General features: G+C 39.4%; 1 protein-coding gene across 1 annotated transcript in view; it reads right to left on the bottom strand.

Moving 5' to 3' along the window:
* Nucleotides 1–27,775, bottom strand: part of suclg2 (succinate-CoA ligase GDP-forming subunit beta) — a 136,328-nt gene that overhangs the window by 35,567 nt on the left and 72,986 nt on the right. Inside the window, exon 9 of the mRNA XM_061727865.1 lies at nucleotides 26,064–26,206. Within this exon, the coding sequence (XP_061583849.1) occupies nucleotides 26,064–26,206 (143 nt within the window). The remainder of the gene's footprint in view (nucleotides 1–26,063; nucleotides 26,207–27,775) is intronic.

A 27,775-nucleotide genomic window follows, 5' to 3' on the forward strand; every position in this document is an offset into this window, starting at 1 on the left:
CTTGCACTTATGACCATCACCATAATCGTGATATAACTCTGGAATGTTGCTTTAAATAAACCCAAAGAAGTTATCAAATTCAGGCAGCACGGTGGCTTAGTGGTTAGCACTGTTGCCTCACAGCAAGAAGGTCCCCGGTTCGACTCCCAGGCCCGGCAGGGGCCTTTCTGTGTGGAGTTTGCATGTTCTCCCCGTGCTTGCGTGGGTTTTCTCCGGGTACTCCGGCTTCCTCCCACAGTCCAAAAACATGCATATTAGGTTAATTGGTGATTATAAATTGTCCGTAGGTGTGAGTGTGATTGTGAGCATGGTTTGTGTGTCTATATGTGGCCCTGTGATGGACTGGTGACCTGTCCAGGGTGTAACCCCTGCCTCTCACCTAAAATAAGCTGGGATAGGCTCCAGCAGACCCCCGTGACCCCGCAAGGGATAAAGCGGGTAAGATAATGAATGAATGAAGTTATCGAATTTACAGATGTTCAGATCTTTTCAGATTGTATTACATTTTTTTTCTTTTTGCAAGCGGGAAAACGTTTTCCATTCGGGGCCGTCAAGCTTGTTGTTTGGGCAAGTTCAACACTTTGGCCCACAGAACAAGTGGCGGAAAAAGCTTAATGTCAACCCGTTACATAACCTGGGATTTTGCTTCATGATGTTATTTGCATGTAAGATAAATTACACATTTATTGTACAATCTTTAATTATAAAATTTAAGGTTAGACCAAAATCCATAGATCCGCAAGGATTAAAATTAGATGGTGATATAGTCAGTATTTCAACTATAAAGAAAAAGGCTATTGAAAGACGAGCCTCCACATGTAAACCTCCTTTCTACAAGCCACTGATTTATTTTTCATTCTCATCAGAGACCAATTTCTGGCAGTTATTGAATGGTGATGACTGCATCTCGGCGCCACTCAGCTTTGGCTAAATGAGTAATTCAGAAATTGATAGAGCAGACACAATTCAGTCTCCGTTCCAGCTATGTCTCCTCCGCCTGCTCTTCCAGTGGGTCCTCAAAGGTCTGTGGAAGCGGGTGCTTAATTGCCAAACACACCTAAACCTGGGTTCAACAGATGGGCCCAATCTGGGTTTAATATAAGATAAAAAACAACAAAACAAAAAAACAGACACGGATATGTACACTGATTGGATATGTCTGTACCCCCCCACCCCTCTTGCTGCAGTGAAAGCTGAGACAAGTCCTCATGTCTGATCAAATAGCAAAGTGGACTGTATTTTTTTTTTCCAAATGTGAAAGAATGTTTTAGTTTCAGTTGTCTTAGAGCAGGAGGAGAAGCCAGTGGCTGACATTTTGCCCTGCTGACTTTTGATGGAGCTCAAGAGAACAGAGCGGCATATCAACTAGCCATTAAGGCTTTGCTCAGGTATTAGAGGATCAGAGGAACCAATAAAAATCTCGGAAGAAAAGAAAGGCGCTGACAAGACCACACGTCTTGTCTGGAGGCTTGCTCCATGTCAGATAGGCCATACAACGTAGACATATAATGTGACCCTCAATCTTTAACTGTAATTTGATGCCATTAACCTTATGAAGTTGTTAGACTTTATCCTTATTTCATTTTTAGACATATGAAGGATGGTTTTAAACATCAGAAACAGATTCTACATAACCTGGTACAAAGCTCCCAGAAAAACAATTAATCTATTCTTGATTTTTTTGTATTTATTGATTAATGCTGTATAACAACACATTACATTAAACAATCTTTTTACAATTACTTGAAGAAAATAAACTTATCACAAAAAAGTAAGGAAATATGTGTTTGCTAGATTATTTCTCTGTTGCAACAATGCTTCTTGGCAATAAATCTTAAACTGTTGGGAAGCTTGTTTATTTCCCTTTTAAATGCCACACTTCTATGGAACATGCATTTGTGGGATGAGCAGCAGAGCTGAGTTTGTGGGTTGCATCCATGAAAAATTTGCCAAATCTTTTCTGCCATTGCCAAACAGCTTATTTTGCGGTTTCTTTTGAGTGTTGTGAGCTTCTAGTACACTCAGTTGCTGCCAAACAGGCACCTGATTGTGGAGGAAGGTAATATTCAGCAATGAATCCAGATTCTGCCTAGGGCAGTTGGATCGAAGGGTCAAAGTGTGGAGAAGATGCAGAGAACGCTATGCTGATTGCTGCATCGATAGAGAAACATCTTCTGGTGGAGGCAGTGTGATGGTGGAGGCCAGGGCAGCATCTCCCTCACTGGAAACACAAGCCTCTTCAACATTGGAGGCAATCTCAACACAGAGAGAAATCGAGAAAAGATTCTGCAAACAGTGGCAATCCCATATCTCTAGTCTGGAACACCCTGTTTGTTAAACGAATAAATTATAAATGATTAAATTGCCAATATGCTTTTTATTCAGACTTTAATCATCCAATCCACCAAACAAGAATCGAAGGTGTTTGGTCTTGGCAGAGAAGATTTGGCAAGTGTTTCATGGGTGAAACCCACATACTCTTCATACGCTCTGCTGCTCATCCCACAAATGCATGTCCCTTACGGCATCTTTTAAAAAGGGAAAAAAAAAAACAGCCTTTCAACGGTATATGATTTATTGCCAAGAAGCATTGCTACAACAAAGAAAGAATCTAACAAAGAAAAATGTCCTTACTTTTTGTGCAATGTTTAAAAGCAAGAATGGAAAAAGGCTTGCTTTTATATGTAAAGCAACTGGTCTCCTCACCTCCCGATTTGCAACAAAAAATAAAATAAAAGAGGGGATGCAAAACAAATCAGTGCTTTCAGTGCCATTTTAAACAGCATTCCAATTTTTATGGAAAATGGGCAAACGTATTACCATCTACAAATATAGGAAACACTTTTCCTTTAAAAGACAACAACATTTTTCCTGCTGGGGACATTTCCTTGAAATACAATTATCTCAAGATAATTGAAAAATTATCTTGTTTTCTCGTTAATGTGACATGTGATGAACAGTAATGTGTAAAACTGACAATTTGGTAACTTCTATGTCAGCCACACTGAGCAGAGTGAGAGGTGAGGAAGAGAGGGTTAAGTGTGATGTAGTCTTTAAACACTATACCGAAACATTTGTTTTTAAGGAAACACAATCCTAAACTTACAACAGTTTTCAGCTATTATACACAACAGCAAAGAAAGACAGAAATATCATGAAAAGTTGCAAAAATGATTCAAGGTGCCATATGTAAAATGTGCGTTTTGGAAATGAATAGGAATTTGTCAAATCATTTCTGGGAAGCATTTCAGACAGCTAAACCTATTTATCAATATGAGTTGGTATGAAGGCTCTTTTACTTGAACATTCATATTGTTATAGCAGCTCAGTTAAAGTGATGGTATTATGTAAGGTTACAAAAGGCTACAGTGAACCACTCAGCACTGTCGACTATCCTGCCACAATATTCTCCAATATTTATATGAAAATATCAGAAATGACAAAACTGTACTTAATTCTGTTCCTTTTGATAACATTTGATTAAATCAAAAGGTAACAGTAAACTTTCAGTTCATTAGAGGACCTATAGGATGTACACAACTCTTGTTTTTATTCAAGTACCCACAAGGGGAATCATTGAATAGTTAAGGGATTTTATAAAGGTGAAAAATAGTTTTGAAATGAAAGGAGAGAGGGTAAATTACGTTAAAATGAGTCCACCTGATGAAGGAAAAAGAGGTTGAGAAAAAGAGCACAAATGTTAAAGATGGCGTTTTGTATATATTAGAAGGCCTTAAGTACAGGTGTAAATGCACCCCAGATGCATTTGAGGATCCAATCACAGAAACCACATTTGAAGGACATCTCAGCCAGATGCAACCTCATTCTTTAAGCAACGGAAACTCAAAGCATCCTGGGCCACACTGAAGGAGCACCTACGTAATAGACATCTCTGTCTCAGGTGAAGGACATACTCATTTGCACAACAGCAGCGTCATGTTAAAGTGCGAAACAACAAGTGGCAGGAACAGACAACCACAATGTCATGGACCAGTGTTGTTTTGATTTGCGAACATATACACACACAGACACAGACACACACACGAGTTTGGGTTTATACAGTCTATAGATAGAGCTTACATGGTAGTACAACCCCCAAGAGAACAGAAAAACAAAAACAGTTGACAACATATGACATAGGTACACTGGTACAATTAGATGAGAAAGGATGACACTGAGAAACAGGAGGGAAAAAAAAGACTCCTTCACACTGTGTATAAATACATAGTGCGAAAGTGCAAAAAAACACCTCAGCACCAGAAAAACAACATATTCATAACAATTTTAACAACATCATAATGAAGATGTATTTGGAGGGGGGTAGGGTGGAGGGGTGGGGTTCCCAGCACAGGCCACTCAAGTGAGCACCGCAGCCTTCACGGCTCTAAAACCTGGAGCCAGGGAAGGCGTTGAATAATGGGGGGAGGTGTATCTATCATTATGTGCATGTGTGTGTGTGTGTGTGTGTGTGTGTGTGCGTGTGGTAAGTCTGTGAACTCTGCCCGGATCTACTCCTCAGCCATTGTCATCGATGTTATTAGCCGGCTCGGTATAGTTATGATACAGTTCCAAAGGTGTATGAGCATTTCCTTGATGGTAAATATATGCTGCAAAATCCAACATTTCCATGACAGATGTTGGTTAATCATTTAGTATAAAACAGTGTTTATACTGCGTGTTGTTTGCTTAAGATCATGCATTGTCTGTAAAACATTAATGAGTGTTGACTGCACAGAATTTTCCCTGTAGCTCCTAATATTGTACAATGTAACACACCCTCGGCCCCCTGGGATGGCTGACTTAGCCATGGCTGTTTTGTTTTTCTAGTATCCCTAAAGGAAGTGCTGTTGGGTTATCAGACTGCTCAGTCTGTAATACGCAGGCTGTCTCTCTGGTAGTTGGTTCAATGTGGCAAAGTCCACCTGCATCTCTGAACTCTGGAAAACTGGTGAGAGAAACTAATTCTGCAACATTTTGACAGTAAGCTTCCATTATGACATGAGCCGCCTTATAATCAGCAACAGCATGAGACCATGAAGGTTGAATCCATGGACTGGTGACATAAATCAATGACATCAGTCCTATGTCCAATCAAAGCCCCACACCAATACTGGATCACATCAGTCCAAAATGTTATTAGGGATTAGTCACTGCAATAACCATGCGCCATTGCCTATTATACTGGCTGTACATGTCTCCTTTAGCTGCGATAATGATGAGCACGTTATATTCATTCACTGATGCACACCGGCACTACACTGAAAATGCTAAAGTAGGTGTGAGTGTGCGTGTGTGTGTGTGTGTTACACTTGGAGGGTTTGCCACCGAGTGTGGTCAGAGTGGTAAAACTCCATTTAATTCTCTTTTCCCCCCCTACTCAATAAATCCTTCCCCCGCAACTTCATAATCACCTCCGCTCCCGTTTTCAGTAAACCCGCGAGGTACTAAATTCATCGGCCGCCTCCATCTCTGTGCATGAAGTCTTTCAGTTTCTTAAGAATAAACAGGAACACTTCCATTTTACCACTTCATCAACTCTCTGTCTCATATACCAGTCACCCACAGATGGCTCCCACTTGCCTGTGTGTGTGTGTGTGTGTGTGTGTGTGTGTGTGTGTGTGTGTCAGTGAACGAATGGAACTTCTCTTGTGTAAGATGAGCGCCAGTGATTACAGGCCGAGACAGTTTTCTAATTATTCTGTCAAACATCAATCCTGTGGGCTGATGCAGGCCATCCTGTGGCCTGATGGACAATGTAATCACTGCTGGGACAGCCCTCCACCCTTTCCCCAACCCCTACTCCTTCACCCGTTTTACCACTCTCCCCACACATTCCTTTTTTCCCTGACCCCCTGCACTCTCTCATATTCCTGTCTTTCTTGCTGTTCTCAACCCAGCCAGCACTTCTTCTTCTCTGCCAGTGTGCTGCTACTCATCTTCCTCCTTCACACACTACATCACCTCTGCCAATGCTTGCTACAAGTTACTCTCTGTTTGTGGTACAACGGCCAAATGTTGGCAAACGTATACAAATAGCAAGAGCGAATATACAGAGGAGGGAGACATTTACAAGGTCACCTTTGCTGCTCAGTACCAAGCTTCTTTAAGTTTTACTCCATCAACTTAATGATACACGGAATGATGGCAAGAAATATAAAAACAATTCTGATGTAGTGTGGAGCTGCCAAATCTTATTAAAATTTTAAGTAAATATTAAGTTATTGTTTGCTATTAACTTCTAGCGACTAAATCTATGATCAATTAAAAAAATAAACAACAAAAAACATCACTAATGTCCTGTTGTTTAATGTGATCAGAGTGCCAGTGTCCATTCCTTTTACATTTGGCTGTTATTGTTTCCTCGTCTTGTTCCCCCCCCCCCCCCAAAAAAAAAAAAATCACTGAGTTTGTATGTGTATATTTATGTATGTATGTGTATGCATATGTATGCGTATATATATGTATATATATTAAATATAGTAATAATGCACATATATATACCTTTGGTTTCTACCTTCATGGTATCAATCATTAATCTGTGTGCAGACAAGGTGAAGAAAAGAAAAAAAAAAAAAAGTTTTACTCCATCAACTTAATGATACAAGGAATGATGGCAAGAAATATAAAAACAATTCTGATGTAGTGTGGAGCCACCAAATCTTATTAAAATTTTCTTAAATATTAAGTGATTGTTTGCTATTAACTTCTAGCGACTAAATCTATGATCAATTAAAAAAATAAACAACAAAAAACATCACTAATGTCCTGTTTAATGTGATCAGAGTGCCAGTGTCCATTCCTTTTACATTTGGCTGTTATTGTTTCCTCGCCTGATATTCTTCATTTTAAAAAAGGCAGGAAAACGTCTGAATCATTGAGATGGAATGTAGAATAGAGACCTTTTGGCTCTGGCATGTTGACCTAAACTGTAGAGAGCTGCTCTGGGGATGTTTGAATTAAAATTTAAAAAAATAAAATATTGATTTTTTTTTCAAAAATTAATGCAGAACTTTAAACTGTGAGTGATTTAATCTCAGGTTACGTCAGACTGCAGCTCAATTCAGATTTTTGCCCATATGTGACTTATATCAGATCTTTTTAATGGCAGTCTGAATGGCGCAAATCTGATTTTTTCAAATCCGACCCATGCCACTTTCCTATAAATCTATTACATAGCCTATCTGTGTCAAAGCGACAGCAGTCAGAACAGTCATGTCGCATTTCTTCTGACTTTGACACATACGTCTGTACAGATTTACCAGGCACTACTGCACAAAAAGCCATCTTAACAATTGTGCTCTAATTTTTCTCAATCTCCTCCTTTCCTTCATCAGGTGGGCTTCATTTTGTTCAATACCAAAAAGTTGCAATACTCGGGAACCTCTCTTTTTCAAGATGGGAGCTACTGGCCCTAAAGACCAAGGCACACGCTGGAATACGACACCATTCCAGGTGAGCTGAGGAGACGCCGGGGCTGCAAGGCTGGCAGTAAACTAAAGGCTAGCGGACAATCATTTTAAACCATCAATCCCGCCAATAATTATGGGAAACGTGAATGCCTCGCAAAAGAAGATGGATGAGTTGTCCGCGCTGATCAACCAGCAAATATACTGCGAGTGCAGCTTGCTCATCTTCTCAGAATCATGGTTAACGATCCAGCACTGTTCCTGGGGGCACGAGGTGGTGTGAGGACAGCGGTGATTATGGAGGGGCAGGGGGAAGGAATGGGGGTGTTGTTCTCACAGCTAACTGGGTGTGCAGTTGTGTTCTTGTTTGTTCTTTTTTATTCTGGTGTCTGTATTTTTCTAGTCAGTGTGTTCTGTACTTTGACTATACGAGTATCTGTTTTACTTTTAGTTTCCACTCTGGGCTGTCGTTGCTACTGGAACTCCAATTTCCCACAGGTGTGTCTGTGTGTGTGTGTATATATATATATATAATATAATATATTATATATATATATATATATATATATATATATATATATATATATATATACACACACACATACATATACACATATACATATATATATATATATATATATATATATATATACATATATACACACACACATACATACATACATACATACATACACTACACTGCATACAGTACATACACAAACACATATGCACGCACACACAGTAATAGACTGCATGAGTGGAAATGACAGGAACATGAAGGATAGTATTTGATGATGGAAGTATACAAAGATGTGAATATATTTTGAACATAAGTGCATAAACAAACATTATGATGACAAAATGAAAACCTCAAAGAAGGAAATATAGAAATAAATAAGCCAAGGTCTAAAAATAAACCTTGAGCTTGAGCAATTGCACACAACGCAATAAAAAAAAGAGACAATTTTTATTGTTGTGCTCAGTAAAGAGTTTGCAAACATGTTGCTGCTCCCTCTGCCTTCACAAAACTTCTCATTTTTCCCAGTGCAAATCTCGTGTCCATCTATATCTTCCTCTGGCAGTAGTGATTGAGAGTTTAGTGATTGAAATAAAACTGTGGAAGGGCAATGTTTTACACCACGTTTGCAGCTCGGTGAAGAAGACAGACTGCTGCTAGCAGGCAGTCATGTCAGCCCTGACAGAACTACAAGAATTGAACTTAAACCATTAAGTCTGATTGCATATTCTTCCAAAAGCTGCAACTAACAAGAACATGAAAATCCAGATATGGGAAATGTGAAGTAAGGCCTAGTTAAAACCTAAAATGTCTGAGTCTGAATACCTGGTCAATTTTTGCATATACAGTAAAAGAATGTGTAAATGCACAGCCTACTAATCTCAGAAAGATGGAGTTCATTGACTGTTTCAAAGCAAATAGATTTTCCCCCATACAGTATGTCTTCAAATAACCTTGTACTTGATTGGCAGCCTGTCTAGGCTGTACCCCTGCCGTTCACCCAAAGAGAGCTATGATAAGCTCCAGCAGATCCCCGTGACCCTGAATTGGAATAAGAAGGTATAGATAATGGATGGATGGCTGGATAATGGATATTGTATTGATGTGAATGCCAATATCCGCCCATTTCTGTGGACTACATTTTCAGCCAGCTGCACTGCTGCCCATCCTATCCCAATACAATGCCAGATATGATTTCTTTGGAGATATTCCAAGTCAAATATTTTATGTGAACCTCATTGTCTTTCCATTACACGAGATAATAAAGAAGAGTGTGGATCAGACGAATGGATCCTATCAAATCAGGCCTGGTAAAGCCAATTATAGTGACAATAATCTCTTGTTGTACTGCTCTCGGCATGTCGTACCATTCAGTGCAACAAATACACAAGATGAGTGGTGGAGGGACAGCAAAAACAGATAATATATTCTGAAACGGTTGCTAATTAGGTTACAAAGACGACATAAAAATCCATATTTCAAGATGATGCTTTTGGGTTTTTAACATTATCTTGGATATACGGGCTAAATCCTATTAAAATTAGGAGATTAATGCGATTTGTTTCAACAAGATCCCTTCTTGGCTTTAACAGGCTATGAACAACAGCACAATGTAAACACGAGGCTAAATATACACAACAGACATAGCAGATATACACAAAAATGATTATCCATTTGTTTTTATACTAACTTACTCCAGCATCCTACAGGCAAAGGGGAGGAGTTCACCCTGGACAGGTCGCCAATCCACTGCAGGGCCACACATATAAACTAACAACAATTCATGCTCAACCTCACTCCTATGGGCAATTTGGAATAATCAGTCAGCCTAGGATGCACGTTTTGGACAGTGGGAGGAAGCCAGAGTAACCAGAAATAAACCTGTCCCAGCTGCACACACAAAGACTCCTGCCAGGAGTCGAACCAGCAATCTTCTTGCTGTGAGGCAACAGTGCTAACCACTAAGCCATTGTGCTGCCCAAAAATAGATAAAGGAAATAATAAAAATAATAAAAAACAATATAAAGCCTATTTCTAAAGCCCATTCACACAGTCAGTTTGTTTGATTCCGCCTCGTTGTGCAGTATGAAATGCATGGAGGGGGAATAACAAAACATTTCATTCCGTCGTTGGCACGCCACTGTTCCACCACGAGGGTTAGTAACAGGGACAAAACAAGTGTTGTGTGAAATGGTGATCACACAGGACTGTGCAAACTAAGAGGATGCAAACTTAGAGCAGACCACAAAGAGGGACAACGCCCAAGTTACAAGCCAAGATGCCATTGGAAATACATACCACCAAGTTTGCTTTCACAGCCACCGGATTTGGTCTGCTTAAAATTAACTCAAGTTCATTTAAGTTCTGTCATTGTGCCTTTTGTGACACCATGGCTTCAAAAAGTTCCTCTCCAGCTGGAGCTGCACTTTATTTCCAAATTGAAAATAAAATGAACTAACAACTACAAGCGATAAAAAAAATAATCAAATGATGACAACTAATCCACGTAGGCTGGCCAAAATAAATCAATCAATCCACTTTATTTCTATAGCACTTATCACAGATAAGAATCACAAAGTGCTTTACAACAAAAGGCAGAGAAGGATACAATAAGAAGTATAAAACAAACAGGGATTAGAAAGAAATAAAAGTAACAAACTATAACAAGAGGTACAGATACATTCCACAACACAGGATCTTTGTATTGTTTATATAATTTGTGTTTCTGCAGTAGATAGATCTGACCAATAAGAAGCAAGGACTGCATCTAAGCATTTTTAATTTTTGTTTTGTTGTTTTAATATTTGTTTGTGTGACAAAAAACAAACGATGGGCAAAATGCTATAGGTTTACCAATTCATTTAGTGATTCAGACCAGAAGGAAATAACTACAGTAAGGTGGGGAAGCACCCTACAAGTGCAAGTACCGTATTGACCCGAATATAAGACGACCCCCCCCTCTTTTTCAAGACACAAGTTTAAAAAAATACTTTTTGAACACCAAATTCAATTTTTTTACAGAAAATAATTGCAGTACATCTGAAACAAATAATTATAGCAATATATTCGAGAGAAAAAGCATGTTATTTTGCATCATTCAAATCATCATCTTGAAGTTTGCATCATAATTTCTCCTCAGCTGCCGGTTAACCTGCCAATCTCCACCCACTTTTCTGCAGATTTTCGCTATGTTTCTCCTTTTTCTGTTATCTCTTCTCTTATTTTCTTCTCTTTTCTTTCTTACCGCTATTTTTTATTTTTCTTCTCTGTGCTACCGTTATTTTTATTTGTGTGACAGGGGTTTGCTTTGGCCTGGGGAGTTAAGTTCAGCATTCGCTTTAAAAGGTATCTGGCGCCATCTAACGTTGTGAATGGGTATAACGTCTAGCCCCCGAATGTAAGACGACCCCCACTTTTTCAGTCTTATTTCAATGCAAAAAACACCGTCTTATATTCGGGCCAATACGGTATTCAGAAATATTTTGCAGGACAGAGTGTTTGTTATCATATTTCTTTGCAACATTATTTTAACATTTTTATTTGTGCAGATATGGTTTCTGTATGTTCTGTGAAAAAGATTTGGGTTTTGGGCTTTTGCTCCTCTGTGAGCATAAGCTGATACGTTTGTCTTAAAAAACAATGTTAAGATAACTGAACTTGTTGATGAAGCTTAGCTCATTCAGTGCATGCAACAAGATCTGGCATATATTCTACAGGTCTGTTGTAAAGATTGCAATCTTATCCTCAGTCATCTGTTGAGGTAGCAGCATCAGAGCTACAGAGGGATACTCCAAGGATACTCCATAAAATGAAAATAATAGATAACACATAGTATCCGCTTCAGAAATAAAGTGATTCAGCAAAAGAGTGTCTTCACTTGTTCAGAGCTGCTGCAACAAAGGCTACTACAGAAGATCCTTCCTGACCACAGCAAAAGCATCTACAAGGACTCTTTCAAAAGACTTATTGACAGTAATAAAAAAAAAAAAAGATACTTTCCATTTGGGGAATGAAAAAATATCATTGAGCTAATTATTGAGCTATTATTGAATACAGATTAATTTAATATTTATAAAGAGTGGCACCAACTTTGTTCAAACACCTAAACTGAGTTAAAGGGGACCTATTATGGCATCTAATACCTATTTTAAACAGGCCTTGAATGTCTTAAAACCAAGCTATTGATTGTTTTTGCTAAATGAATTAGAAATTCAGCCTCTAAACCATGTCTTTATCATCCCATTCTCTAACCTAATTATCTATGCAGGATTCTGAGTGGGCGGGGCTATGATAATGAGGCTCTGTGCTGATTGGCTGCCTGAATGACGCGATACACCGCTACGAAAAAATGGCGGAAACTCCGGCCGGCGGCCGGAGTTAGTTGTGGGCGTGGTTTCACGCATCGGAGGCCAACATACATAACTACATAATTACATAATTACATATTACATAACGACGGGAGCAGAATCTGAACAGCTGGTAGATCCACATCACACTGGACGGCTCATCCGGCTGTACAGACACTGCAGAATTTGGTTGCTTTCCTCCTTCTCTGAGTTGGCAGGCTGAGGGGAGACCACTTTATATATGTTAAAGCAAGAGAAAACGTGTTTTTCATAATAAGTCCCCTTTAAGAGACTATTCTCTCTGCCATCTGGTCCTGTCTCCACCCTCCTTTGGACCCTCACCAGTTTGCCAACAGGGCAAACTGCTCCACAGACGATGCTATCAGCACAGGGCTCCACACTGCACGAACCCACCTAAGACACAGCAGGAGCTACATCAGGCTGACATCATATTGACTTTAGTTCAGCATTCAACAACATTATCCCAAAGATTCTAGTCGGGAAACGTTCCCAGTCGGGCCTCTCCATCTCCACCTGTCACTGGATAAAGAACTTTTGAACAAACCAGCCAGTGCAGCTGTGTGGAAATAATTCACTCTTTCAAACTGCTGGGCTTGCACATCTCTGACGACCTCTTCACCACAGCAGTGGTCAAGGAGGCTCAGCAGTGACTTTGCTTCCTGTGGGCACTCAGAAAAAATTAACCTTGAGAAGAAGCTGCTTGCGACTTCCTCCAGATCCACAGAGAGTATACTGACGTACTGCATCTCGGTGTGGTACGCTGGCTGAGACAGCAGCAGACAGGAAACCACTGCAGAGAGTGATCAACGCAGCCAAAAAGATCCCTGGCACCTCTCTTCCCAGCCTGGGAGACATCACCAGCTCCTGCTGCCTCAGCACATCATGAAGGACAATTCCCACTACGGCCTTCACTTGTTTGACTTTCTGCCCTCTGGACGGTGCTACAGGTCACGCAAACCACGGACTAACAGACTAAAGCACAGTTTATCTACTCGAGCCGTCACCACATTAAAACAATCGAAACACATATTACCGTTTCAGCATACAATTACATGTGAAACACTGTTTTTACAGTACATGTGAAATATTTTTGCTACTTAAAATGTTCCATGAAAGTGCAACTTCATGAAAGAGATGTTTACACTGTTAATATATTTATCAATGAACACCTAACTTGTCAATGACTTTCTTTTAACTGCCGTCTGTCTATTTATTATTGAGTCACTTTATTTATTTTATTATCATAATTATTATTTCTGCTACTATGTGGCATTTTTTTTCTTCACCTTATTTATATGCACCTTTTGGATCAGCAACCCTATTATCGTTGTATGTAAATACATTGACAATTAAAGCTGCAAGCAGCGATGAACGGGCCCTCGCACCCTTGTGCACGTTCAGGCTGCAGTGGAAGCTTGTATGACTTGCATGTAGATTCTTCAGGCCTGGACATTTAGCGGATGAAACCAGCCACAACTCTCTATATCAAACCATTCAAAAGTTATGCCCGAAAGTAGGAACTATCAAATATGGACCAATCAGATGAAGGGTGGGTGCTCCATGCTTTTTGGCGTCTAGCATCGCCACGGTAACGCTTTTGACTAAGTAATGCCCATCGTCGCAGGATGGAGACGCACATTTTGATGTATAACACACCTGGGTGCATGTTACGGTTCGGGCTGCATTGATGGCCGAAGAAATGGCTAAATTGCGCCAAAATTACACGATTAATTCAAAATGGCCGACTTCCTGTTCGGTTTTGGCCATGGCGCCAAGACACTTTTCGTTAAGTTGCGACATGATACAGGTGTGTACCGATTTTCGTGCATGTACGTCAAACCGTATTGTGGGGCTTGAGGCGCAAAGTTTTCTAGGGGGCGCTGTTGAGCCATTAGGCCACACCCATTAATGCAAACCATGAAATATCAAATTTTTCGCCAGGCCTGGCTTGCGTGCAAAATTTGGTGATTTTTGGGGCACGTTTAGGGGGGCAAAAAGGCCCTCATTTCGTCAGAAGAAAAATGAGAACGAGGATAACGAGAACAATTCCTACAGATACAATAGGGCCTTTGCATTGTCAGTGCTTGGGCCCTAATAACACTGAGATACACTATTCAAGTGGAATGGAAAAATGCTGGAGCCAGTGATTTTTGCTTAACCAACAACAGACACCAAAGGTGGGCATTTCTGGAGCTCCTGTTCTAGGTGTCCTTTCAATGCTCAACATCCAATATGATGCAGAAAAGATGGCTCTATTCCCCACAGTTACAGAGTGTACGAACAGATGAGCCACATTGAGTAAACACCTAGCGATACAGCATAAGTGAGGTTTTCTCATCTCTGTATATTGTGTCTTACAATGACTACAGTGATGCACGTTCTCAGCAGCCAAAAAGAAAAGGCTTCGGCTATTTGCTACTTCAACAGCTGATATTTTCATTGGACTAATTAATTAATTACAACACCATTAAAATGTAATTAACCTGTGTTCTGATAATTAAGAAGCAACCTTTTTTTTTCTCTTTGGTAAATAGAAAATCACCCGCATTAATGTCCCTGTGACACAGGAGAATGTGCAGTGTTTGCGGTGTCAGTGCACAGCTTGCTGAGCACAAATGACCTCATCAAGCGAGTGTTAGTGACCTTGCATAAAAACATTGTGCACACATGAGCGCCAGGGGAGCATGAAATGAAGGGGGTGTTTAATATTGACACTTTTGCCAAGTCTCAAAACTGTAAAGCTCAGTATTTTCTGTGAATGTGAATAGTACTATAGAACACCAATTCGCATTTGCTGTTAACAGTTATCAGCAGTTCACATATTTGCTTCGTGCCTACCACTTCTGCACTTCTATACTGTATGTTCACACATAAATGTTCTCCTGGACATTGATAGTATATTTCTGAACTTAATGTCTAATAATAAAGCCACTTATTTACATCCCCCCCCCCATTTTTATCATCAGGAACATTGAATTAGAAAACAGTGAGAGAATAATACTCGTAATAATTACGCAAAAGTAAATAGTTAATAAATGATACACACAAAAAAAAGGTCTTTGACAAGTCTCTGCTTTGATTTGACGGTGAGAATGTTGCTCACATATGAAGGGTCTCAGCTAGGCTCCAGCTGACAGAGCTCAGGCATGTGAGGGGAGAGGAAGTGAGCGCTGGGACCCAACAGTATTTAACACGCTGATACATTTAATGCTAAATGCTTTTCTGAGGAAAAATAAAAGATACACTGAGTGAGAAACAAAATTAATACACAGTACTACAGCTTTATGAGGGAAACAGTGTCCAATTAAAATGGCATAACAATCTGTCTTAACTTACATCTTGTTTGAAAAAAAATACTGACATCAATATACCGCTGAGGTCAAATTTAGCAAAGGTAATGATAACTCTCCACAGAAAGATGATGGATGTGGGACTGGAAAGGTGAGGTACACTGGTAATGACAGTAGATGGCATGGATGAAAGAAATTACTGAGAGGAGGTGAAAAGCAATTTGTCAGGAATGCTAGCTTGCAACAGTGCAGTATATGTTAATGAGACAGTACTGAGAGTTATTGTCTGATGACTGTTTTGAAATCCCATGTAGAGTATAAAAACAACGGACCTGCTACTCTAATAGCATACAATTTATACCAGATGTAAAATTGCCAGGACAACAGATTAAGCTTTCTTTTTTCCGCGCGTTAAATCTGAATCTAATCATTGGATGTCTCCCGGTAAAAAAAGACGTGCAATTAAATGTAATGATTTTTCAGAGTTTCACTGAGGATCTGTCTGAGAGGCTATAGAAACGAAAGAAGAGAAATATAAAATCCAAAATGGTAATTACTCTGTAATGGTTCTGCATTCCAGGACTGTTCAACAGCAATTTTATTTCCATTTCTTTTCGTATCTTGTGAGGAGGAGGAGAAACAATCAAGCCAAATGAAGGTCTCCTTTTTTAATGATTTCACTCCGTCTCCTCGACAACACAAAGTTTTCCAGTCACATGCAGCTCTCCCCTCTGCAGCGTCGGAAGGCCTATCTTATCGCTGGCTGTCTCCCGTGGCCCCATGGTGTGAACCAGGTGCTGTGATGACAAAATGCTCCTGGCAGCAATAACAGAACAGAGAAAACTGTGCTCAATTAGCCTGAGCTCCAACACCAGATCCTCTATTGATTTCCCACAGATAAGGAATGGCAGACAGGAGAAAGCTCAGACGGACAAAACCAAGGGACTTTTTTTCCTTTCTTTCAGTGTGTGTGCATGTGTACGAAACAACAGGGGACAAATTGGTGTCAAGACAAGGTGCTGAGGTTACATTACAGTACATTACATTGTGTTTAGAGGACACTTTTATCCACAGCGACTTAAAAAAAGAGGAACACAATCAGAACGTAGAGGGGGACTTGCAGTATGCCAAAAGGGCAATTTCTAAAAGGAAAAAGGCAATTATGAAATGTGAAAAGAAAACACGTAAAAAAAAATACAGCAAGAGAATCACCTCGAAAAAAAAGAAGGGAAAAAGATAGGAGTTAAATTTTGTTAGTTAGTTTAGGCAGCTAGGAGAAAAAGTGAAGACAGGAGCGATGCATTTGCAAAAGCTTCAGCATCTTCAAAAGCTTTGAAGAGGTGAGGTGAATGTAGTAATAATCCATCCTCCTTATGCATACTAGTTAAGTAATTGGATTGTCTACTGAGTGTGCTGTGGAAAACAACGCTGGTCTTTAAAATCATGCCGTGCACTTCTAATGTAGATCAAATGAAAAAGAAGACAGACAAGGCATTAGTTCCCTGAAGGGCAAATCAATCCAACAAGTCATCAGCTCCACGGTACAACTCTAGCTGTTCCCATCTTTCCTTAAAATTAGCCTTCAGTCGAGGAGTGAGAGAGAGAGTAGGGAGTCTGACAACGCTGTTTGCCCTTCACTTATGGGCTAACCTTTCCTTTTTAAGTGAAAAGTGTGTTTTATTGCCCAAACTCATGATGTGATGATTAATTCATGATCAGCAGGAGGGAGAAGGTGTTGTTCCATCAATGTTTTTAATGTGTGTGCTGAAGAATCACATTAAAAAAAGTCATACAGAAAAGAAATGTGTTAAAGAAAGTTTTATCGAGACATTGTGCCAGCAAATGTTTAACTCTCGACCTGCTGGCTACCTAAAGAGATGACTAATACTTACTGACATGGAAGAATAATTGGGTGAATAAAATGTTGAAGACTTCTTTCCCCATTTGTATTAAGGTTATTTTTAAAGTAAAGTTGTTTTTCCCAACTACTAATTCACTGTATTTTTTCAGGTTAGAGGTCACCACATTTACCTCTACCACTTTACCATTTACCTGTATGAGAGCCATGACTAATGTAGCCAAAACATTAACCATTTTAAAACACTATTCATTCTAGTATATTTGCAAACTACATTCTTTTTGTTTATTTCCAAGTGGAAATATGATGTAAAATTCATTGTTACAATGTTTTCTAACCAACTTGTGTGTCCCTGGTCTGTCTGCAAGCCCACATAAGAAAATAACATCCCCCGGTTTTTCTTCTATTTCATTCTTAATCAAAAATTGTGTATGTGAACAAACAATTAAGGTATAAAACATGTGATGTGTATAAATAAATGGGCCTTTGGCTGATGAAATGTTTAATCTCAGTTGCAAAAACCAGTGGTACGCCTTCATTCAGTAACTTCCTCACTATCGAAGCTTCAGCAAAATATAAAATGTAATAGCCGTGAGCTAAACCAACTGAATGTGCTGTTGTTGGCTTTAGGAAAGGTCTCATGCACTGCATACTTTTTAACTCAAGATAGAAAAGGTAAAGTCAGAATAGCTCAAGACTGTCTTTAAGGTTGAATCTGCCCTTTGCCAAACAGGAGAGGGAGATATGGTGATGCCGGAAGATTGGATCTTTCTTCCAGTGCAATCTAGTCAACATGTTGAAGAGGTAGTTGAGGAATAAAAATGTTTGTCTTGTCCTTCTATTCTGTCTCTGAACCTTACCAACAGAACAGCAATACACAATAAAAAGGGACAAAAGTCCTGCCGTGAGCAGTCTCCGACAACGAGGCAAGTGTTGCAGGCCAAACACGACATCTACCGACAGCACTGGCCTCCCTTAACATAACAATATGCATCAGTACACGACTAAAACCACATAGATGTACCATGCCAATGATTACAAGACGCTTTAAACCCAACACAGGATGATCAGGAACATACCTGACAGTGGGATCCATCACCAAACCTCTTAATGCCAGATCTATGTTCAGAGGGAGAGGAGCTGTGGCTGGCAGGACAAAGGGAACTATAACATGCAAGAACTGATACAGATGGAAAAATGTGGTCCACATAAAAAAAGTCACATTGGATCTAATGTCACTTCCTGTTAACTGACGAACCTGATGAAACCGTTACTGTTCTGTGTCTGTATTTTTCTTCATACATATAAAGTCTGAAAGGGAATCAATGTATAAGTATATCTATGTTGCACAAGGCCATGATTTGAGTTTCATTAAGACTGCTTAGCTGGGTATTTAACTTTTGCCCTATATCTTAGAAGCTTAGGACGGACAGCCTTGAAGCTCATATATGCAAACACACACACACACACACACACACACACACACACACGACTACTGTATATGTTAGAATGGGAGTTTTTTTTTTAGTTTTTTGCTTTTTAAATCAGCATGTAATAAACTTAGATGATGACTAGCCTTAAGCATTTCATGAAGACATTTGATGACTAGAGTCAATGTACTCTGGGACTGGACTAAACCATGAGCCTCCCTCATTGCTGAAGTCATTTTAAATGTATAAAGGCATCTGATAACACAAACAATCCCAACCTCATATCCGTGGCTTTTTAGTTTTACTGCACTGTAAGCAAATCTGCAGGAAAAACCATTATATAAGGTCGATCCTTTCTCCAATAATGGAAACCGATACAATAACCTAGCCAGCATGTAATTGAAAGGCAGCAACATATACATCAACCATTGAGTCACTGGTCCCTCACAGCACACAAACTGTGGGCTTGTCAAAAGCTACGCTCACTTTTGTTGTATGGCTTCAATGTAGAAGTCCCTGTGGGTTGTCTGGACTGAGTTTGCATGCCCCCATGGCTGGTCCCCTATTTAGTACTTGTGTATTACTCTGCACAGTGGGAATGAACTCTATTACAGGGGTAGCTTTCTTTTTTTCTTTCCCTCCTCTCTTTGGCTTATATTGCTTATATTTATTGCACAGGGGACCAAAGTCTCCCACAGGTCTTCAGCTCCGGGTCAAGACGTGATCCCGCCCCAAAAATAAATAAAGTATGGGAGTTTTACATCACAGGTGATTCTTGTTGGCGTCTCTGAAAGGCTGCGTGTTACCAGATGTGTGAATACTGTTGATCCATGAATACAAGCATGTATTCACACTTATTAACATTTTTTTCATGCCAAAAAGAGCTGTGCAATTTCCAACATAGTCATGTGCAGCCTGAGGAAACAGTGCTTTTAAATCATAACTCCTTCCCGTCTTTTCTCAAGAGGACAGGAGCATGTAATTTTCAAAACAAGTTTGTTAGGCTCATCTGGCTTGGACCGAAGCCTCTACCTTTCAATTGACACCATACATGCTGAAGCACATTAGACACGGGATCAGACATCTCCACATGGGGATGAAAAAGACTGTGCTTGAGCTCCTGCAGGATTTAACTAGCAGGCATGAAACTAAGGAAAGCTCCTCATAGTGACTTTAACAGGATTTAGTGACATGAAAGGCTACAGGGGGAGAAAGGCACAAAGAAGGAAGAAGGTTGAGAGTGGGGAAATCAGGAGAGATGACTGAAGGAGGAGGAAAAAAAATACAAGATAAAAAATGGTGAATGATATCAATAAATACCAGAGCTGTAAGAATATTAATAGTAGCGTGTTCCCTTTGGAGGGGGAGATGGCCCTGGAGTGTCCCTGAAAGATGAAGGAATGTGCTTGAAGGGGGACACAGGTGAGTTAAACCAGAGTCACTGAGCTGGAAAAAAAGTAAAACTGCATAGTTTTCTGTGAGGGTAATCGGGGGCAGGAAGCACTGCAGAAAAAACACACTTAATAATGCCACATGAACCCCAGCTTCCTAACTGTGATCACACAAATGTGCGAGTGAGAGCAAGATTATGCTAAATGATGCGCAGCAAGATTATGCAATAGTATTTACAAATACATCTGAACACACCTCCGTATTTGCCTGGGAGGTGGATCACCTGACTAAACTAAGCTCATGTGCCAAGCTGTCTTTCACCTCAGAGCCTTCTCATTTTGCATGACTAGTTGACTTAACAGATCGTAGGAGCATAAAATAACTGCTGCAATATGTTATAAGCCTAAAGGTAACAAACCTCCAACACTTAAATGCAAAAAAATAGATTAACAAACAGCTATATGTAGCAATGACTGAGGATGTCTCAGTTTTATCTTGGATCTTATAATTAAGATATCTGAAAGATAGGAATATAAGATCCCTGAAAAATAGGAATAGGACAATTGCATAGCTTGATAATATCAATTTTATATAAAAGAACAGAGCAATACCACTTCACTTGCTTTCCTTTTTTTTTACCTCCATTCTACATCAATTTCTATTCCTTCAATTTTGGCTCGGCACTTGGGCAGAGGAACTGAGTGGGAGGGTGAGCATTCACAACACACAACAGAAATGTGACTCAAACTTGGCTGCCAACATCAGTGGAACAAACCCTTGTGAGAGGGACAGTCTTCAGTCACCTGAACAAACAGTTCACTCTTTACTTAGTGTCGGCTGATTGGACGGTTGCTGTTTACTGAACTGTGACACAATCAGTGTCATATTAATGACAACACGGGTCAGCAGGGAAGTGTATTCAGCATCGCTGTGTGACATGTATTCAGACACATATTCAGGTCCAATGGCCACTTTTTGAGTGTATCTAGTTGTTTTCTAGATATTTTTTCAAGATCTCCAGGGACAGGAATGAAATAATGATAATGATTGTTCAATCTTGCACATAATGTGAATTTTGTAATGGCTTAATTCAGATAATTTTGTCATGACATCGTGGCATAACGAAATCACAAAATCAACTACCATGACATGTAATAGTAAGTAATAAGTAAGTGTGTTTAAGAGAAATTCCATCTCGATTCTATCCCATAAAATACTAAAAAGCAAAAAAACAACCTTAAGCTCCGTGAACAAAATAAATCTCGAGTTGGACAAAACATCCATCTGAACTTCCTTTATGGCACAGGCACAAGGCAATAAGGAGGTTATTTGGCAGTTGGTATTGCTGCCCGCTACCGCTTCAAGCCTACAGGTGATCTCAGGGAAACCTCAATAAATTCAGCCGTTCTGTCAACAAACTCTTCTATGCATGGATATGAAGAAAGTGGAACTATTTATTTCAGCATGGAAAATAAATATGTCACAGCTTAAAGAGCTGAAGGCTAAAAAAGAAGAAAGAAATACTAAAATACCTTATTTTTTTTGTGGAACTGTATAGCATCACATTTACTTGGTTTACTGCCTGTAAAAGTCATAGCGCTCTCTAACAAAAAGGGTAAATTCATTTATGTAGCATGTCCACCTGCAACAGCGACAAAAACTAATTTTATTCACTGTAAATAAACATTTTAATAATACAAGCACTCAATAGTTTGCAACAATAATGGTGTGAGAAATCAGATAGGGACAGGAGTTGCAAATTAGCAATAGCTATAAACTCTATGTGCAGAACATCAGTTGCTGTCATTGTACTGAAACTATGTTTAAACTGCATTGTCCCTATCAACTAAACCAATAAATAAAATATTTAACATCAGGTATTTTGTTTTACTGTTAAATTTATAATCCCTATTTAATCTATAATCAGAAAAGGGCTGAAAATTTGAAAGTTATATGGAGCTGGGCTTTGATATCTAAAGTAAACATAACTTATTTACTACTGAAGTCAATTTGTGCTTCATCACATTCAACTCATTTGGGTTGTGATTAAGTGTTGCCCTCTGCTCATATTTTTTAAGATTGGAAGTGGTAATTTGTGGATTAAAAAAGAGGAAGAAACTAAGCACAAATGAGCAGCTTGCTCAAATTGCAAAATGATTTGCATTCCCTCCACAGTTGAGAGCATGTTCCTCAGACACCCCAGCAGAAATGCTAATGGTGCTTCCAGCCCTATTTAATGTCAATCCTATTCGACTTTTTTCACTGTCGGGGAGGAGTTTCCTGTTGCTATTTCCATACGCAACAGCGGGAGGGCCAGGCAGAAGGCTCATCCCATTTGGATTTGGAGGAACAGCCCAGGACCAGAGGAGAAGGAGGAGGTCTTGCTGTCTATGAAGGATTTTTTTTTCTTTCTTCTTTATTCTGATTTTGCCTTTGTAGACACTGCACTTATTTTCAAAGGTTATTCTAATGAGGATGTTAGTCCCATACAGGGAAAAGTGACAACAGAGTCTTGCTCGCCCCTGTTGATTGCATTTCTTTTTCATCTGCCATATTCATTTCCCTCCACACTCTACTGCTTTTAATTCATGAGGTAAAATCGATCAAACAGTGGATATTTGAGTGAGGCAATGTATCACCTGCTGGGGTGTTAAAGCTAGCAGATTTTCTGCATTCATCTATAGAGGTGTGGAACACTGGTCTGTTCAGTGCAGCGTTTAAAAATGTCACGATGAAAAATTAAATGACATTCTAAGGTTTAGATAAAAGCTCTGTAATATTGAATGAATTGAAGGAATATCTGTTATAAAAGCATACTATATATCACATCCCATACAGCTAGTATTATTCTGCAGAGGTAAGAAAAGAAGACTCAAATACAGTTCAAGGGGGTACCTTTGCTGCGGTGGTTAAGCGATGTACTTCTCTAATCAAAGCAAAGATCAATGTGTGGAGCTGCGGTTTTCACCAGATAAAGCGTCTTGAAGACACTTACAAACGTTTTAGGGAATTCGATGTTGTAAGCTGATATCTGGGTCATACATAACTGGGGCCAACAATGTATGTGACTGCAGATGACATACTTTACTGTAGATGAAGATTTTGGCGAAAAGTGAAATTGTTTCTTTCCCGGCCAGACTTCGAAATGGTTATCCACACATTAATTTTGTCCTGTTTGTATTACTGTAATGGACTTTATGTTGCAGTGTGTCAGTCTTTCCCTCACACCTGCAGCTGCTCTAGAGCACCGCTGCACGACATTTTCAACTGGTAGTCATAAAAGAGAGCACATCACCCCTCTGCTGACTTCACTCCAGTGACTGCCTGTGTGTTCGAGTTCATTTCAAAATTATTATGTTTGTTGTTTATTGTTCAAACAATCTTGCGCCGCTCTACCTCTCTGAAGGCGCTTACATACTGGCATTTCTTTGCGGAACAATTCTCCCTTTTGTCGGTCACGGTGCCTGTGCTGCATGACCCCTACTCTCCTGCTCGGCCCCTCAGGTCGCCCGCCGATACCAAGGTAGGAAGAAGCTCAGAGGGGACAGAGGGGACAGAGCTTTTTCTATTGCTACAATTGTGGAATAACCTGCCCTTGCACATTAGCGAGGTCCATTCACTGTCCACTTTTAAAAACTAGGTTTAAAACTCCTTTTCGTTCTTCAACCTCAGCGAGACTTTGTTTATTATATTTTAGGTGTTTTAATTGGTCTTATTGTGTTGAATTTCAGTTGTTCTTTTTGTCATGTTTTACATATGTCTGATATTATCTGCTTAATGCTTCTTATAGTCTCATAGTTTTTAGTATTCAGTAAGTGCAGCACTTTGTTTCAGCTTTTGTTGTAAATTGCCTTTTAAATAAAGTCTCCGATGGTATGGTTAAATTGCTACCATTGGTTATGTTTATTTCTCTTTCCTGTCTTTTAACCTTACCCTAAAGTAACTCCAAGTTAGTTTACAGAGTCAGCCTCTCTTGTACAGTATAATATATTTTAATACACTAGAATTTCCTGTAAAGCTGTCCTTATTTGCTTGCTTTCTTCCATCACTTATCATAAAAATAACTTGTCCAACAAAAAAATAAATAAAAATAAAAAGTAAATCACTGAAATGCATCCGGTTAAGTTTAAATGAGTTGCTGCCTCCAACTGAGCACAACAAATACACAGAGAAGGAAACTGAGCCAACGCACATGATTGGCTATTTGACATGCAAAGTAGCTACCGTTTGTCCAAACGCTGATAGATCTGGCATGAGGTGCTTTATTGGAAAAAAGATAGAAAGAAAAAACCTGGTGACATGTGAGCTAGTATGAAAAAAAGTATCAATGCAAAAAATGACACAGAAAAAAGAGGTTATTCATGGGCATCACTGGGGGAGGGGTTTAAAAACTTAGCTGAAGTCATGTCTGGAACATAGGCAGTAATTAGTGGATCAAGAATAAATATTAAAATTAAAAAGCACCCCAGCTTCAACCATGTTATGATCCTCCTCTGCATGCTCGCTACTTGCAGCAGGAGCAGCACTCAGCAAACAGCAATGCCAGCCAGATATTCACGCATTCAGTAAGTAGTTCCAAGGATGTCTCACAGTCGTGTACTTTGAGCCATGGTTACTAACATTTAATAAAATCCAAATTTTGCTGCAAAAAAACCTCATATCACTTTTGATATTGTAGAGAGAGAGAGATATTATAGAGCTGACATTTTTTCCATTGTTTCTGTTGTTAATCAGGCTGTTTTAAATCAAGAAACTGATGCTTGTTTCACAATCACAGTTTCAATCATCACTATGTTCACTTACTAGAAGCCAGACATGAGATGAATGAAAGATAACTCTTAATTGTAAAAAAAAACGTGTCCCTGTGTGTGTGTTTGCTTGCGTGTGTCTGTGCGTGCTTAGCACCCCTAAAACTCTGATCCGAGAATCGCCCCTGAGGTTACCTAATGCATCGTCAGAGTATAGAAAATTAAAAACAGGGTAACATCTTAATTTGCATCTTATTCAAACAAAAGAAACACATTACAGTACTTAGTTCTTATTACACCCTAATTTTAAGTTGAGTGCTTCACAATCTAAAAAACACAAGTGACCATCGCCGTACCCTGCCTTCATTTAAATCTCAACAACACAGTTTTAAAGTTCTGTTGCACTATCACAGCGAGTATTTACCTCCAAGTCAAAGAGGCATGCATCACACAATATGTTTAAAAATAGCTGGACTGAGGACTGAATGCTCATCTAGTGTGATGTTTTCAACACAACCAAGAGTCCCAGAGCGGATGTCACAGAGGCAACAAGACATGAGTCCAGTGCTGTAGGAGTGACAGCAGTGAGAGAATTAGTAATGTGATGCTGGTCAACACAGAATCAGCACTGTGGTATTGTTACAAGGCTCACACGATCCTGCCTCAAGTTATTAGCTTTCTGAACATAGAATGGAGTTGTTTGGCAAAATCCCCCAAGCTGCCGCTCACTCAGACCTAACCTTCTCAGAAGCATGCTCTTGAACAACTTTGCTGGGCGTTAATATGCACATGCACATCAGAACATTATTGGCAGAGAACAGCACTTCAAGCATCAAGCCTTGAAAAGTGAAATGATGACATAATTAATAAAAACCTTATGTCTGTTTCCTAAAGTGAAACATAAGTGTTTGCCATTCCCAGTTTAATGAGTACCATATGACAAGATGCATGACTTGTATAGGGGGAGAAAAATAAAATCTGTGTGGTAAAACGACTAAAATCAGTTTCTTTCTCAACAAAAAATAACAACCATGTGTTTGACAGTTTGCTCCTACCTTTGGGTCTGCGGTGAGCAGCTTAAAAGCCTCGTACACCTGTCTTTCTTTGACTCCACCGCCGAGGTCCAAGAAATTAGCTGGCTTGCCACCATGCAGGTCAATGATGTCACATGTAGCCATGGCCAAACCAGCGCCGTTCACTGGAAAAGAAGGCATAAGGAATACAAACTATTATTCAACATTCATTTTAAAAACACACAAACTGTGGGGAAAATGTAGATGGTGTTGCGTCAAAGCAAGGCTTTTTAGTAATACCGATAAACATACTCATCTCTTTGCACTTTTATAATGGATGTTAATAGCAACGTAACCTAAAAATGACCTAAAGTACAATTAATTCAGTATAATGAGGTTACATTTTTACACGAGGTAATGGCTTAAGTCCAGAAATTGAAACAAGAGTCCCTGAGAGCAAAGAGCAATGTCTGCAAACAAGCACTAATTAAAATAACATTACCGGCACTGCCAGAACGCTGGCTATTAGAAACCTAACAAAGGAACAAAGAACTATATTATCTACAAAATAATAGAAAATAACTTAAGAAAATGCAGCTACAAAAAAATTACCATTTGTTTGTTGTTCAATATTCAAGGCCCTAATATTCACAGTAAATATTCAAGCTAATTGGGACGTGTCTAAATGGGGGGGGGGGGGAAATATATATATATATATTTTGAAAAAACTTGGTCTGAAGCATCTACCCAACCAAATGCTTTTCTATAACACAAGCTTTCCCCTTCGTTTTAAGTTTGAACATATGTAATTTAGCGCAGAGTTTTGCACCAACTTCAGAACAGAGTTACAATACTTTAATTTTTTTTTGATAATTTTATTAGGGCCCTATTGTAACTGTAGGAATTTTTCTTTCTTATTTTTTATTTTTCCCACGAAAGGAGGGCCTTTTTGCCCCCCTAAACGTGCCCCAAAAGTCACCAAACTTTGCACACAAGCCAGGCCTGGCGAAAATTTTTATATTTAATGGTTTGCATTAATGGGCGTGGCAAAATGGCTCAACAGCGCCCCCTAGAAAACTTTGTGCCTCAAGCCCCACAATACGGTTTGACGTACATGCACGGAAATCAGTACACACCTGTATCATGTCGCAACTTAAAGAAAAGTCTCTTGGCGCCATGGCCGAAACCGAACAGGAAGTCGGCCATTTTGAATTAATCGTGTAATTTTGGGGCAATTTATGCCATTCCTTCGGCAGTTAATACGGCTCGAACCGTAACGTGCACCCAGGTGTGTTATACATCAAAATGTGCGTCTCTATCCTGCGACGACGCACATTACTTTTCTCAGTCAAAAGCGTTATGGTGGCGACGCTAGACGCCAAAAAGCGCGCCCCCCTTCATCTGATTGGTCCATATTTGATAGTCCCTACTTTCTGCCATAACTTTTGAATGGTTTGACATAAAGAGTCGTGGGTGGTGTCATCCGCTAAATGTCCAGGCTTGAAGATATCTACATGCAAGTCATACAAGCGTTTCCACTGCAGCACGCCTGAACGTGCACAAGGGTGTGAGGGCCCGTTCATCGCTGCTTGCAGCTTTAAGTTTTATTTAATTTTTTAGTTTGCTTGATGATTTCAGTTTGGTTTAAGTTAGTTTTACAAGAGCATCAGTAGTTTTAGTTCAGAAAAAAACATTTAGGTCTAGTTTAAGTTTCAGTTAAGGTTTGAGGTTTAGTTTTGAAGTCTTGACTTACA

This window comes from Cololabis saira, chromosome 8 (assembly GCF_033807715.1).
Source record: "Cololabis saira isolate AMF1-May2022 chromosome 8, fColSai1.1, whole genome shotgun sequence".
NCBI classification, from domain to species: Eukaryota; Metazoa; Chordata; class Actinopteri; order Beloniformes; family Belonidae; genus Cololabis; species Cololabis saira.